The sequence below is a fragment of the Coregonus clupeaformis genome, chromosome 36, assembly GCF_020615455.1.
Source record: "Coregonus clupeaformis isolate EN_2021a chromosome 36, ASM2061545v1, whole genome shotgun sequence".
Taxonomy (NCBI): domain Eukaryota; kingdom Metazoa; phylum Chordata; class Actinopteri; order Salmoniformes; family Salmonidae; genus Coregonus; species Coregonus clupeaformis.
This window is the reverse complement of record NC_059227.1, coordinates 37,009,014-37,024,837: the sequence shown is the minus strand read 5'-3', so window position 1 is coordinate 37,024,837 and position 15,824 is coordinate 37,009,014. Positions and strand designations below refer to the sequence as shown.

Sequence of the window (15,824 nt, the reverse complement as noted above, 5' to 3'; positions counted from 1 at the left end):
GCCTGTGGGGAATATAAAATGTGGTACGATGTAATACAATGGCGCAACCAAAAAAAGCTATGAAAAATCTAACTTTTCCGAAACTGAAATAGAGGTGCTAGTGTCAGAGATTGAGTACAACCCAAAGGTTTTATTGGTCTCGCTCAGTTGTGGCTTGACCAGTAAAAATAAAAACATAGCTACAAAGAGAGGACCATTAGGACAATTAAAGTTGCTTTAGCAATGACAAATATACTTCAAATTAGTAGGCAACACTTACAAATACGCCGCCACACATTAAGAGTGGAAACCTTATCTGTTCACATAGTAGAAATCATTTTGGGATGGTTATTTTATGGCGATATGGCTGCCATCTATTGCTCCATTCGTAATCTATGTGCGAACTCATTGATGGCATCATGGCAAAGAAACCCCTCTTGACTTCAACCTGTTGTGCGATGGTGTATGGAAATTGTATGTGTTGCTGTTCGTTTTGCTGATGATTGCATCCAAAACATTGGCTCATCGAGGGCAATGAGATGGAAGCCTCTCTCATGCAAATTCAATTTAGTGTGGTGTACTGCAGGGCAGCCAGCTAGGGCCATTATTGTTTTCTGTTTTTACAAATGACCTTCCACTGACCTTGAATAAAGCCTGTGTGTCTATGTACGCTGACGGCTCAACAATATACACGTCGGCTGCAACAGTAAAATAAATAACTGAGACACTTAACATAGAGCTCTAGTCAGTTTTAGAATGGGTAACTAGCAATAGGCTGGTGCTAAATATCTCAAAACTAAAAGCATAATTTTTCTGCCAAATCACTCCCTCAATGCTAAACCTCATTTAGATCTATTGAGCAAGTTGAGGAGACTAAAATGATGGGTGTAACCCTAGATAGCAAGCTTTCATTGTCAAAACATATAGACTCAATAGTTGCTAAAATGGGAAGAAGTCTGTCCATGATAGGGCGTTACTCTCAATCTCAGTTGACCAGACAGGTCCGACAGGCCCTAGTTTTGTCGCACCTGGACTACTGCCCAGCTGTGTGGTCATGTGCAGCAAAGAAGGACATAGGTAAATTGCAGTTGGTCCAGAACAAAGCAGCACCTATCGCACTTAGATGTACACGGAGGGAAGGTGTCAGTAACATGCATGTCAGTCTCTCCTGGCTCAAAGTTGAGGAGAGATTGGCTGCATCACTATTAGTCTTTGTGCGAGGTATTGATGTGTTGAAGGTACTGAACTGTTTGTTCAAGCAGTTGGCACACAGTTCGGACACTCATCGGTACAACACAAGATATGCAACCAGGTCCAGAACAGAGGCTGGGAAACGTAAAGTATTAAGTAGAGCCATGACTACATGGAACTCTCTGCCACCCCAGGTAACTCAAGCTAGCAATAAAACCAGTTTAAAGAACAGATAAAATAACACCTTACTGCACAAAGGGGACTGTGAAGAGACACAGCCATTTTATATATCTTGTATTGTAATTTGCACTGTACTATGTATTAGACCTAGATATTGTGTGTATGTACTGATATGTAGGCTATGTGTGACGTTTCAAATGTATGTATTTCAGTCCTTGACTAATAATGTTCTGTACCGTGTATTATGTAATGTTTCATGTGGACCCCAGGAAGAGTAGCTGATTATTTTGCAGCGGCTAATGGGGATCCTAATAAATACCAAATGCCGATCTGCAAGCTCCAATTGAAAAGTGCCCTTTGCCAAAAACCCAAGGGTGGACAGCACTTGTGTTTGCCTTTTTAAAGTATGTCTTAAAGCCTCGCAAAGATCCTATTTGATTGGTTTGGGAAACGATATCTGATTAGCCAATCTGTACTTTCTGCAAAAAAAGTCCCACCTGTCTCTTAAAATAATGTAGCGTGTGCCAAATCTTCCAACAGAGCAAGATCAGCCATCTCTCATTTAATTTCCCATTATCTCAGTCTTTTATAGTATTTCAACAATGGTTTCACTTTCACACATGCCCTGTAATTTAACAAATTACTGTAATTTATATGGATTATTATCGTAACAAATGCACTGATGTGGTGAAATTATATGTAGCCTGTCAAGATACAGTATTTTGCATGAATTCACAATGGAAATACAATTATGTCGAAAAGTTATTTAATTACTACTCTCACAATTTCTCACATTTTCAACATACTATATATTTCCCCTATAAGCGTGGCAAGCAGTTCCCTTACGCCTCGATCACACCGACAGTGTCTTTGCGTTTTGGTACATCAGAAGTACATTCATTTCCAATGGAACGCTGTGTTTGCCTTGCAGCATTGCGTTGTAGAGGCAGTTGCAGTGTGTTCTGTGTGGTGCATACCTCGGATTTATTGAACTTATGTGTCAAACTAAATGCGTAGACGGTTTAACAGAAATGGTAGCAGAAGTTGAATGTTGAACTTTTGTTGCACACATATCCAGATGAAGCTGCGTCACATTTTGTGCAAAACACTATCGGTGTGATCGAGGCGTTATTCCACAACTTTGCACTGTGTGCATGCATGGTCATGGCTGTGCGCAAATTTATGCACACTCTCAAGCAAACGTTCATATTTATAAATCTCACACTTTGCTTGGAAATTATCCCACGCATGGTTTAAGCACAGATTTGTGCCTACTCATGATGGATAAATGAGGCCCCTGGTTTGAAGGTTGGGGAAGCACACCTGTTGAGGTGAGAAGTGAGAAGTGAAGCTGCATAGGTTGAAGACTGAGGATGTCCTAAAATGGAATATCCCTCACTACCTGTGTACCAGGACAGATGGGGTGTCTGATGTTAGGTGAGAAATGTTTCCCATTATAGATTCATATTCAAATTTCACACAGAATGCTTACATTTCTCCTATTACTTTTGAGAATGCCCCCATTCCTCTCACTATTGACAATTCTCCAGGTTCAATGCATCAATTTGGAATGTCCAAACACTGAATTTGCAGAGTGCAGATTGTTTTTGAGGTTTCTCTATGACTATGGCTTAAAGGTCCAATGCAGCTGTTTTTATCTGGGTATGAAAACGGCTGTATTTCTGGGTAACAATTAAGTATCTTACTGTGATTGTTTTCAATTAAAATGGTCAAAAATATACACAAATAGCTTCTTAGCAAAGGGCAATTTCTCAAGCAAGAATTCAGCTGGGATTGTCTGGGAGTGGCATGACTGGGGAGTGGAAAACTGAAAATTAGCTCTTATAAGATAGGTTTCCATCCAATTGAATATTCTAAAATCCGCATAAAAACAATATGCGCATTTTCCCAACAGAGATGTATTTCCATCAAATTGACTTGCAGATAAAGGGCTGTGCATGATGACGTTGTGCACATAAAAATACCTTTTGCGTTAAATTTCCCAGGCAAATCACGTTTTTGACTGCACTGGCATTTGACCTGTAAAATGCGATTAAAATCACAGCATTATTTTTGCAGATTTAGGGCAAAACTATTAATACATTGACCAGCAGGTGTCAGCAGAATGCAAGCAGCAGGGTATGAAACCGGCTATTAGAGGACAACGGCTCTGTGCTGCGTTGACTCTGCTAAAGGATGACTTCGTGCAACGTACTTCATAATACCCTCTGCGCCCATACATGACTAATGATATTGGCATGAAGGAGAGAATGCATGGGAACACAAGCAGTGAAGCAGAATAACAAACACCTGCAGTGTGAATTCATATGGAAACACAAGATTCAGTCAAGGGCCATCCCCTTTATAGTGCTTTGCAAATTCATATGGAAAGATACCATTAGCCAAACACTGCCTGGGTTTTTGCTTTCTTGTCAAGAAATTGACCTTGACACACCACTCATGTTAATTATTTAAAAAACATTTACAAAAAAAACATCAGTGGTCTCCTTTGCAATAAAAAATGACTGCTAAAGTAGTGTCTCTCATATGTAAATACAGGGCAATGAACTGTATGCTACTGCAGTGTTTCTCTAAAACACTGTAATTCTCTGCTCCATTTTCCTCCTCTCTCTCCGTCTCTCACTCTCTCTATCTTTCTTTCCCCTTCTTTATCTGCCTCTCTCTCTCTCTCTCTCTCCCCTCTCGATCTCTTTATTCCACTGTAGATCCTCACTGTAAATCAGCCTAAACTCCAGAGTTTTATGTTTTGTGTTTACTGTATTTATATTGTATATTCTGTCTGTTGACTGATTCTGTCTGTACATTTGTCTATTGCTGGCAGCACCTATTCACTGAGTAAAATTCCAGGTATGTGTACATTTACTGTACTTGGCGAATCAAGTGATTCTGATTCCGATTCTGATTCAAAGTGTCTCTGGGTGAAGATAAATACGAAAATAGAGACAAACCAAATAGTGAGATCCAACTATTATTGTACATTCAGTAGTGAGTGGGCATTTCATTTCATTGTTTGATTGATTGATTGATTCTTCACATATTCTGTTTCAAGATGTTGAGGACTTTAATCCGCCATTAATGTAAAGGCAGGCTTTGCAACTAGGCATAGATAATGTTCTTATAGGGATATATTTTTTCTCACTATACGTTCTGCCCCACTTTCTCAGAGAAGTATTGGAGTTCTCTTCGATTTTTCTACAAGGGCTGCTACAATTTGATCAAATCCTCCACCTGAAGAACACTGGCTTATCCTTTCCATTTCCATTTTACATTTTAGTCATTTAGCAGACGCTCTTATCCAGAGCGACTTACAGTTAGTGAGTGCATACATTTTTCATACTGCGTATAGTTATAAGTATATGAGATTCCAACCACAGAGTTATGTTATCATGGTAACCAAATTTCAACATAGACAAACCTTGTATAAGATATGTTGAATTTGTACCTTTGAAACAATGTCAAATTTTCAACGTTATACCCACTAAGAAAAAATAGGCTAGGCAGCACCTCCTACTGGAGATTTGATTTATCTACAACTACCCATTTGGTCTCCCATCAAGGGTTTAAAGAAGTCCAGCCCTGCTTAGCTTTGACATTTGTCACAGACTACTACCAATGTGCTATCATGAGAATAATTATTGAGAGATCTCTTAATAACTAAATAGATTCAATGTTGCTAGCAAAGTCATTCCAAAAGAGTAGGTTTAACAGAGCAAATGAAATGTAACCATGCTCTAAAAGTAATATATCATCAATGATACTATTTAGGCCTAGATAGCATTTGCGAAGTCATCAACAGCTATTGTTTTAATTCAACCCAAGGTTCAACAAAAAAGACTACAATAGACAATACACATAGGCAGAGGGTTTCAAGCTTTGGTTGATGTCAAATGTGATCTTAATAAGTTAATAATGAATATGTTAGATTGACGTCTCCATTTCAAAAATCTAAGTTAAAGAATAGGACCGAATCAAATCAAACTTTATTTAAAGTGCATTTAATGTTTGATTTTGATTTAGTCCTATTCTTTAACTTATATTTTTGTCAACAAGTTAACAAATGATATGTTGGATTCACGTCTCCAACTAAAACAAAAATAAAAGTTAAAGAATAGGTTTAAGCCAGTGGCTCAGATGAAACTATTCAAGCGTTAGATGCATCTCCTTTAAATGTTGATATTTGGTTGCTTTGTCAACCTAACACAATTCGATATGACTTTTGTAATACAGTAAATGGCCTAAAGTTAAGGCTATCTTACAAACTAATATAACAGTTTTTATTCAACCTTAAAATGAATTACTCATCCATGGCCACATTGAGGTTACTGTAACTATAAAATTCTTATTATGTAATCATAGAAAGCGTGCATGTTTAAGATAGCATGCAAAGGTCACAGGTCTGTGGAGATCTTCACAATATAAATATATGTTCAGAATCTCGAACAGCACTGATCACTTGACTATGTACTTTTAATGTAATCTCAACTTCAATCCAGGTCATTTGGTTGTGCTGTTAGATGAAGCACAGTGACAACACATTAAGTTGTTGTAAAAATACAAAATATCTGACATTGTATTCCCATTTGAACTTTGTTGTGTTTTTAAGTGGTTGAAGGTGCAGTGATAACACATTTGGAAGTCAACAAACTTCTGGCTGTCTTTTTGAGTGGGTGAATAATGGTTGAAATCTCACTGATCAACGTCTCAACCAAAAATGTCCATGTTGAAATGACGTGGTGTGCCAGTGGGTTGTCTTATTTTTTTGTTATCTCAAAGTATAACGAAAATAAGTTTATATTACCTTTATATTAGGGATAACTTACCATACTCTAACCAGGATAGAGGGCTAGAGGACATTGTCATTGTAGCCTCTGTAACAGTGGAGGCAGCCGAGGGGAGGACAGCTCATAATAATGGCCGAAATGGAGCAAATGGAATGACATCAAACACATGGAAACCATGTGCTTGATGTATTTGATACCATTCCACTAATTCCGCTCCATTACCACAAGCCCGTCCTCCCCAATTAAGGTGCCATGGATGTGTAAATGTTGGGTCAATTTACACACAAAAGGGCTCATTTTTTGTAAGTCTACAGGTCCCCTGTAGCTCAGTTGGTAGAGCATGGCGCTTGCAACGCCAGGGTTGTGGGTTTGTTTCCCATGGGGCGCCAGTATGAAAATGTATGCACTCACTGTAAGTCGCTCTGGATAAGAGCATCTGCTAAATGACTAAAATGTAAAAATGTGATGTGTCCTCCTAGGCTCAGAAAAGGCCAATTCCCTTTATTCATGGTAAAAAAAATCACATCCATGGGTGGTTCAAATTGAATTATAATCGAACATGATTAACAAGCACCATGCATGGCCATTATGTGTCATCCAAATAAGGGCTGCCTTTTTGGTGGAGCCAGGGTTAGCTACATCTATGGTAAACATATCTCAAGAGATGTTATATGCTGTCTTTTATAATGATGTTATAAATGGGAGGCAGTCACGGCATGGTCGGGCTACATTAGTAATGCACACATAGCTAGCAATTGCCTGCTGGTAAGTCATTGAGTGTGTGAGTCTCACACAAAACAACATAATTTGAAAATGTTGTAATGTTTGAAAATATGATATCATATTTTATTAATCATTTGAGGTGGATTTAATCAAATTAAGATTAATTACATATAATCATGTGTCCTGCACTCATTTCCCCTTGATGCAAATTGGCAGGCCGAGGTGGGGGACAGCTGGCTGGCAGTCCAGAGACAGAGTCGACTAGAGGGTAAAGATGTAGAAGGGGAGGGTCCTGGGGTACTGCAGAGATTACATTAACCACAGCCGCAAAGCCCTCCCTTTAATCCTGTTTCACCATGGAGCTATGAAAGGGCACTGCAATCCCATTAAAAGTGTTTCTGGATAAATGGGAAAATATTCTGCCTTGGCTCAAGTTATAGAATGTGCTCCCCCTCCCCTCCCCCCTACACACACACACACACACACACACACACACAGGGATACAGAGAAAGAGAAAGAAGGAAATAAAGTGTATTTGAATAAAGTTTTGTTGTTCAATCCTTGACTTTTCTACTTCCTGTTTACGTTTTTCCAGTGACATCACACGACTGACATTCTTCTCGTTTCGAACAGGTCACGGTCCCACCAACCTAGTGGAACTACAAACTTGTGCCACGTCAGGACTTACGTTCTAGCTAACTAACTGATATGACAGTTAGCAAACTAACTGCATACGACTTATAGCGGTTGCTGAGCTTTAAAGAATACATTGCTCGCATGTTTTGGACGTTTCAGACGAAGCAAAAGTCAGTGTTAGCTAGCTCCTAGCTAGCTAGTAACGTCAGCTGTCTCTCGTAAACATACACTAGCTACATTTTGAGTCCAGTTGACTTGTAAAAATGGAGAACAAATACAACCTGAAGAGCCCAGGTAAGTTTGTAAATAAAACAGTATTTACTCCTTTCAATATATCGACCGAGCTAAAACAGCGCAAAGGTGCTATTCTGGTTCGCTAATGCTAGCAGAAAGGATTAGGCTTTATTCACTTCCGCATTGGGTTTCCCATAATGATGGCGTGATGCCACCCTCTTTCTAGTAATCTATCTATCTAGCTAACGTTACCTAAGACATTTTTTTTTTTTTTTTTTAGTCATTTAGCAGACGCTCTTATCCAGAGCGACTTACAGGAGCAATTAGGGTTAAGTGCCTTGCTTAAGGGCACATCGACAGATTTTTCACCTAGTCGGCTCGGGGATTAGAACCAGCGACCTTTCGGTTACTGGCACAACGCTCTTACCCACTAAGCTACCTGCATGACATCCCCTTTCACTTTACCACCATGTTAGCTAGCTTGTTCCTGTATGTTTATCTAACTTCGTGCCCAGTGATAATTGAATAATCAGACTAAATACAAATTACATGACATTAAGAACTAATCACACCAGCAATATGGCCTTTACAGGCGTTCTGTAAGTTAGTAACAAGTGACCACCACTTCCATGACACTGTCAGATACCACTCATTAACTGAAGTCACGATATAATTATTTATTTGTGTATTGCTGCTCATTTGATCAGACTTAATGGAATCATTGAGCATTGAATTAATCCAAAGTTGGTGTCTAAGTCTTGTAGCTATTTGCATTCACTAACACCTTACTAATAAATACTATAATCTGAGCAGTGGGCCCTGGTTACTACCCGCTACAAAATATTGAATGAGTATCAGGCACATCTGATGTTGACATTGTTGTTCAGGCTTGCCTGGTCCAAGGACACACACACCAGCACACTACAGGCAGGTGCAACATTTCCCTAACAAGAACAGCTACTCATCCTGGGGTCCACAAAAAACACAAAACATGACAAATAACAAAATACTCCCAGACAAAGAAAGTCACACACATTTAAAATACGATATACAAACAATGCAAAAAATATATAATACAAACAATACCACAAAAAAATCGTGTGTCCCCTCCCGCCGTTCCATTAGTAGTTTTTTCATCTGTTTTTTAAAGGTAATTTTGCTGTGTACTTGAGTAATTGTAGATGGAAGGGAGTTCCATGCAATCATGGCTCTGTATAAAAATGTGCATTGCCTTGAATTTGTTTTGGACTTGGGGACTGTGAAGAGACCCCTGGTGTAGGGCTGGGCAGTATACCATATTTTACGATATACCGGTATTGATGCACGGACCGGTTTGGGTTTTTACTCTACCTTCTATAATGGTATTTTAATGTTTGGTTTGTTAAATGTGGTATGCCATGTGTAACGTCAATTTTTATAGTTTACTTCGCTACTTAAGTCATCGCTCTCTCTCTCTCCATAACGCTTTCCACACAGACCTAGACCCACCCCCTGTCACTCAAGGAGTGTATTTGTTGTTCCTTCTCTACCACGAGACAGTTGCGTTCATTCTCAGCATGGTCAATGCAGCACATGCAACACTGTTGATGACAACGATGCTGTTTTCACTTTGCTTCTTAATATAAATCCACTAGCGTTCTATATTTACTCTATTAGTTTGTGTTTCTTACATCTGCAAAGCTAGTTTGTCTTTTCTTAGTAAATTGGTCCTAAATCTTGTTAGCCGCTAATGCTAATCGCTAATGCAAGCAAGTCAGAGCAAACATAACTAGCTATGCAGCCTGAGAACACCAGTGATGTTGTAGACCTACATCTGCATGTTTTTTGTGAAATAGTATCTTCTAAATCAGAGGAATACCTGAAGCAAGAATATGTTAGCTACATGAAGTAGCTAAGAGAACATTCAATGTAGCCAAATATTATATGGTCCCCTAGGAAACACTTGTCAACACAGTTCCTAACTCCTGGCATTTCAAATCAAATAAAATAAAATGTTATTTGTCACATGCGCCGAATACAACAGGTGTGTAGACCTTACAGTGAAAGGCTTACTTACAAGCCTTTAACCAATAATGCAGTTTTAAGAAAGAATAACAAAAAAAATAACAAAAATATACAATATAAAATTATACGAAATAAAAGTAACAAATAATTAAAGAGCAGCAGTAAAAATAACAATAGCGAGGCTATATACAGGGGGTACCGGTACTGAGTCAATGTGTGGGGGCACCGGTTAGTCGAGGTAATTGAGGTACCCCCTGTATATAGCCTCGATATTGTTATTTTTACTTGGGGGGGACGATGCAAATAGTCTGGGTAGCCATTTGATTAGATGTTCAGGAGTCTTATGGCTTGGGGGTAGAAGCTGTTTAGAAGCCTCTTGGACCTAGACTTGGCGCTCCGGTACCGCTTGCCGTGCGGTAGCAGAGAGAACAGTCTATGACTAGGGTGGCTGGAGTCTTTGACAATTTTTAGGGCCTTCCTCTGACACCGCCTGGTATAGAGGTCCTGGATGGCAGGAAGCTTGGCCCCAGTGATGTACTGGGCCGTACGCACTACCCTCTGTAGTGCCTTGCGGTCGGAGGCAGAGCAGTTGCTATACCAGGCAGTGATACAACCAGTCAGGATGCTCTCGATGGTGCAGCTGTAGAACCTTTTGAGGATCTGAGGACCCATGCCAAGTCTTTTCAGTCTCCTGAGTGGGAATAGGTTTTGTCGTGCCCTCTTCTTGACTCTCTTGGTGTGCTTGGACCATGTTAGTTTGTTGGTGATGTGGACACTAAGGAACTTGAAGCTCTCAACCTGCTCCACTACAGCCCCGTCGATGAGAATGGAGGCGTGCTCGGTCTTCTTTTTCCTGTAGTCCACAATCATCTCCTTTGTCTTGATCACGTTGAGGGAGAGGTTGTTGTCCTGGCACCACACGGCCAGGTCTATGACCTCCTCCCTATAGGCTGTCTCGTCGTTGTCGGTGATCAGGCCTACCACTGTTGCGTCATCTGCAAACTTAATGATGGTGTTGGAGTCGTGCCTGGCCATGCAGTCATGAGTGAACAGGGAGTACAGGAGGGGACTGAGCACGCACCCCTGAGGGGCCCCCATGTTGAGGATCAGCGTGGCGGATGTGTTGTTACCTACCCTTACCACCTGGGGGCAGCCCGTCAGGAAGTGATCACACAGTCGTCCGGAACAGCTGATGCTCTCATGCATGTTTCAGTGTTACTTGCCTCGAAGCGAGCATAGAAGTAATTTAGCTCGTCTGGTAGGCTCGTGTCACTGGGCAGCTTGCAGCTGTGCTTCCCTTTGTAGTCTGTAATAGTTTGCGAGCCCAGTGACACGAGCCTACCAGACGAGCTTTTCATTTGTTGTCATGTCAAACACTTTATTCAAAGTGCGCACTATTATATTCTAACTATAGAATTAGAATAATCATTCTATTTCCATGATTCCAACAGTTCACCCAAGTGTTTTGCTGTAAATCACAAGTCAAATCACAATTGCAACATTTGGTTAAAAATAAGGCCCAGATTGTTTGCCCATATTGTGCAGCCCTATGTTTCAGTGTGGAAATGACCTCAAATGAGTGCAGAAATGGATGAAAATAAGTTTTAGTTGAATTGAACAGTATAAAACAAACAGAATGGAGAATGACCCATTGAAATCACTTAGAAAGTACAGTGCATTAGGAAAGTATTCAGACCCTTTCACTTCAACATTTTGTTACGTTACAGCCTTTTTTTCTCTCATCAATCTACACAAAATACCCCAAAATAACAACGTGAAAACAGGTTTTTAGAAATGTTTGCAAATTGATTTAAAATAAAAAACAGAAATACCTTATTTACATAAGTATTCAGACCCTTTGCTATGAGACTCGAAATTGAGTTCCGGTGCATCCTGTTTCCATTGACCATCCTTGAGATGTTTCTACCACTTGATTGGAGTCCACCTGTGGTAAATTCAGTTGATTGGACATGATTTGGAAAGGCACATACCTGTCTATAAAAGGTCCCACAGTTGACAGTGCAAGTCAGAGCAAAAACCAAGCCATGAGGTCGAAGGAATTGTCCGTAGAGCTCCAAGACAGGATTGTGTCAAGGCACAGATCTGGGGAAGGGTACCAAAAATCATTCTGCAGCATTGAAGGTACCCAAGAACACAGTGGCATCCATCATTCTTCAATGGAAGAAGTTTGGAACCACCAAGACTCTTCCTAGAGCTGGCCGCCAGGCCAAACTGAGCAATCGGGGGAGAAGGGCCTTGGTCAGGGAGGTGAACAAGAACCCGATGGTCACTCTGACAGAGCTCCAGAGTTCCTCTGTGGAGATGGGAGAACCTTCCAGAAGGACAACCTTATCAGCAGCACTCCACCAATCAGGCCTTTATGGTAGAGTGGCCAGACATAAGCAACTCCTCAGTAAAAGGCACATGACAGCCCGCTTGGAGTTTGCCATAGGCACCTAAAGGACTCTCAGACGATGAGAAACAAGATTCTCTGGTCTGATGAAACCAAGATTGAACTCTTTGGCCTGAATGCGAAGCGTCACGTCTGGAGGAAACCAGGCACCGTTCATCACCTGGCCAATAACATCCCTACGGTGAAGCGTGGTGGTGGCAGCATCATGCTGTGGGGATGTTTTTCAGCGGCAGGGACTGGGAGACTAGTCAGGATCGAGGGAAAGATGAACGGAGCAAAGTACAGAGAGATCCTTGATGAAAACCTGCCACAGAGCGCTCAGGACCTCAGACTGGGGTGAAGGTTCACCTTCCAACAGGACAACGATCCTAAGCACACAGCCAAAACAACGCAGGAGTGGCTTCGGGACAAGTCTGAATGTCCTTGAGTGGCCCAGCCAGAGCCCGGACTTGAACCCGATCGAACATCTCTGGAGAGACCTGAAAATAGCTGTGCAGCGACGCTCCCCATCCAACCTGACAGAGCTTGAGAGGATCTGCAGAGAAGAATGGGAGAAACTCCCCAAATACAGGTGTGGCAAGCTTGTAGCGTCATACCCAAGAAGACTTGAGGATGTAATCTCTGCCAAAGGTGCTTCAACAAAGTACTGATAAAGGGTCCAAATACTTACATAAATGTGATATTTATTTTATTTGCAAACATTTCTAAAAACCTGTTTTTGCTTAGTCATTATGGATTATTGTGTGTAGATTGAGTGGGGAAAAAACAATTTAATCAATTTTAGAATAATGCTGTAACGTAACAAAATGTGGAAAAATTGAAGGGGTCTGAATACTTTCCGAATGCACTGTATGTGTTGCCACCCTAGGGTCACGCACTACTCATAAAGCACATTTTAAACTTGTATTATTCCAAAACGTCAAATACCGTCATAGCGTCTAATTAAAAAAAAAATAATGTTGGGCTATATCGCCCAACCCTACCCTGGTGGCATGTCTTATGGGGTATGTATGCGTGTCAGAGTTTAATGTTATTTGATTATGCAGACAATCTGGAATTTTGATCACAGTAATATTTCTCATAACTAAAAGAGAAGCAGTTAATCTCTTGTCAACCCTCAACCAGGAAAGACTGGCTTGCATGTTGTTGATGTTAGTTCTGTTTGTGCAGTTAAGGGCAAGGTGTGCTGCTCAGTTTTGAGCCAGCTGCAGTTTTGGTAGGTCTTTCTTTGCTGCACTTGACCTTATTACTGGACAGTAATCAAGATGGGACAAGACCAGAGCCTGAACAACTAGTACAGTTGATTTTTGTGTGAAATGCAGAACATATTTTTATAACAGACATGCCCCTCCCCATCTTCACAACAACTTTGTCAATATGACTTGCCCATGATAATTGACCATCCATTGTTATACCTAGGAGTTTAGCTTCCTCAACTTGCTCAATGGTCACACCGTTTATGTACAACTCCGGTTTAGGTCTTAGAGAATGTTTTGAACCAAATAATAATAATAATAATAATACGTCATTTAGCAGACGCTTTTATCCAAAGCGACTTACAGTCATGCGTGCATACATTTTTGTGTATGGGTGGTCCCGGGGATCGAACCCACTACCTTGGTGTTACAAGCGCCGTGCTCTACCAGCTGAGCTACAGAGGACCAAATACAATGCTTTGAGTTTTAGATGTATTTAAGACCAGTTTATTATGAATCACCCATTCGAATACTGACTGTACCTCCTTATTTAGAATTTTAGTGAGCTCACTGGCTTTGGATGCTGACATGTAGAGTGTGGAATTACCCGCATACATAGTCATTCTAGCTTCGTGTAAGACCAGTGGCAAATTATTTGTAAAAATAGAGAAGAATAACAGCCCAAGGCAACTGCCCTGAGGGACACCGCACTGTACATATCTGATGTTAGAGAAGCTTCCGTTGAAGAACACTCTCTGGGTTCTATTGGATAAATAACTCTTCAACCATGTGATGGCAGGTGACGTAAAGCCATAGCATGTGAGTTTTTTTCAATAACAATTTATGATCAATAACTTCAAAGGCTGCACTGAAATCTAACAGTACAGCTCCAACTATCATCTTATTTAGGGCTGACCCCAATTAGTCAACTGGTCGATTGTTTGGTCGTTAGGCTGTTGGTCGACTTAGATTGTTTTAGTCGAGCAGTAACAAATATATTTATATTTGCGCCCATCTCAGTGAACTAATCCATTGCGGAGGCCTAGACTAAAAGCCAATATATGGTTGGAGGCTCCATATGGAGGGTGTGACGCAATTGCAGAGCCTCCAGAGGCATGCAGAGGCCAAATCGATCTCCGTATCGCATCGCCATGCGCCTCCCAGATTTTGTAACAATGTGGAGGGCTCTGTATAGCTCCGCATTGACATGATTGGTTGACATTATACATCCTGTATAAACACAAACTCACTTCCTTGACAACAGCTCTGCACTGCTCTGAGAAGCGCAAGAAGTATGAATGCCCTGACTTCTGCTGAGGCTATATCACCGTAAATGCTGCATGGCCAATGCAGATGTTGGATTGACCATGCGCCCAGATGCACAATGCACTTCTCTCTCCAGAATGCGCTGTCTCCTGCCAATTTGGCCACATTCATTGTTTTATAACTTCATTGTGTGAATTGTTTGCGTTTTGATTGTTAGTGTATCACTTCCCCATTACATATATCACCAGTAGTACATTTACCGTTAATTCCTATAATTTCTAATCTACAATGTTTGTTACTTTGGTTACGGTAATTTATTTTAATGCATTCAATATTATTATTCCGGTCTTCCCGTTCTCATTGTCGGAGTGGACACATTGTTTGCAGAGTGCACAACCTACAAGTTTTGGTTTATGTCATTCCATTTACAAGTTTTGTCAATTTAGACATTGTCTTTTGTTTGGAGCGCTCCTGTCAATGTTGAGTAAGGATGCGCATGCATAGAAGTATGCCTATAGGCTACCTGGCCTGTGCGCAAATGTAGGCATATAAATGTGCCATTTGGGGATCTGATAGTATTTCTGATTGGCTTGACGCACCACCACTAATGACCTGTGGAGCTTCTCAAAGTAATGTATTCTCCTCAAACAGCAAGCAAACAAAGTCTGTTTTTACATCCATTGAGAATTACAATAGTTCCTCAATGTATTTGAAAAGTCTTTCCAGCTCTCTCCCTTTCGAGAACCACTCAGCGTGAAACTGAAAAATGTCATGCTCTGATCCAGTGGAAACGTCATAAAATAGGCCTACCTGATTACTTCTTATCAGTGCTTGACTTGGATTGAAATAGGTTCCGGTACTCATTTTGGGTGCTGGTACTGTTTATATTTAGGTGCAGGAGCTCCACAATACTTTTAAGCTAATATTCTATAGGAGGAACAGGAGCTCAAGCAGTAGAACATTTGAGGTGCCGGTACTCAGCTCCGGTGATCTGCTGCCCTAGTCAAACGCTGCTTCTTATCCCTTGCGCAAATAGCCTACAGCTGTGTCTGTCCCGAGCTCACTGGTCAGGAAACTCTTAGGGCCCAGAATATTTTATACAATGTTGCAAGTTCGCTAGTGCCAGCTTTGGGCTGGACCCAAGTTAAAAGTTGATACTATGTTTCAAGTTCGTTGCAGACAGGCAATGTGTAGCCAATG

At 40.8% G+C, this 15,824-nt stretch overlaps 1 protein-coding gene across 2 annotated transcripts in view; it reads left to right on the top strand.

Moving 5' to 3' along the window:
- The first annotated feature begins 7,482 nt into the window (after positions 1-7,482).
- The window catches only part of LOC121552188 (ubiquitin-conjugating enzyme E2 J1), a 49,031-nt gene continuing 40,689 nt past the window's right edge, over positions 7,483-15,824 (top strand). For both annotated transcript variants that reach the window (XM_041864911.2, XM_041864910.2), the window contains exon 1: positions 7,483-7,805. In XM_041864911.2, the coding sequence (XP_041720845.1) occupies positions 7,775-7,805 (31 nt within the window). In that variant the 5' untranslated portion in view covers positions 7,483-7,774. The remainder of the gene's footprint in view (positions 7,806-15,824) is intronic.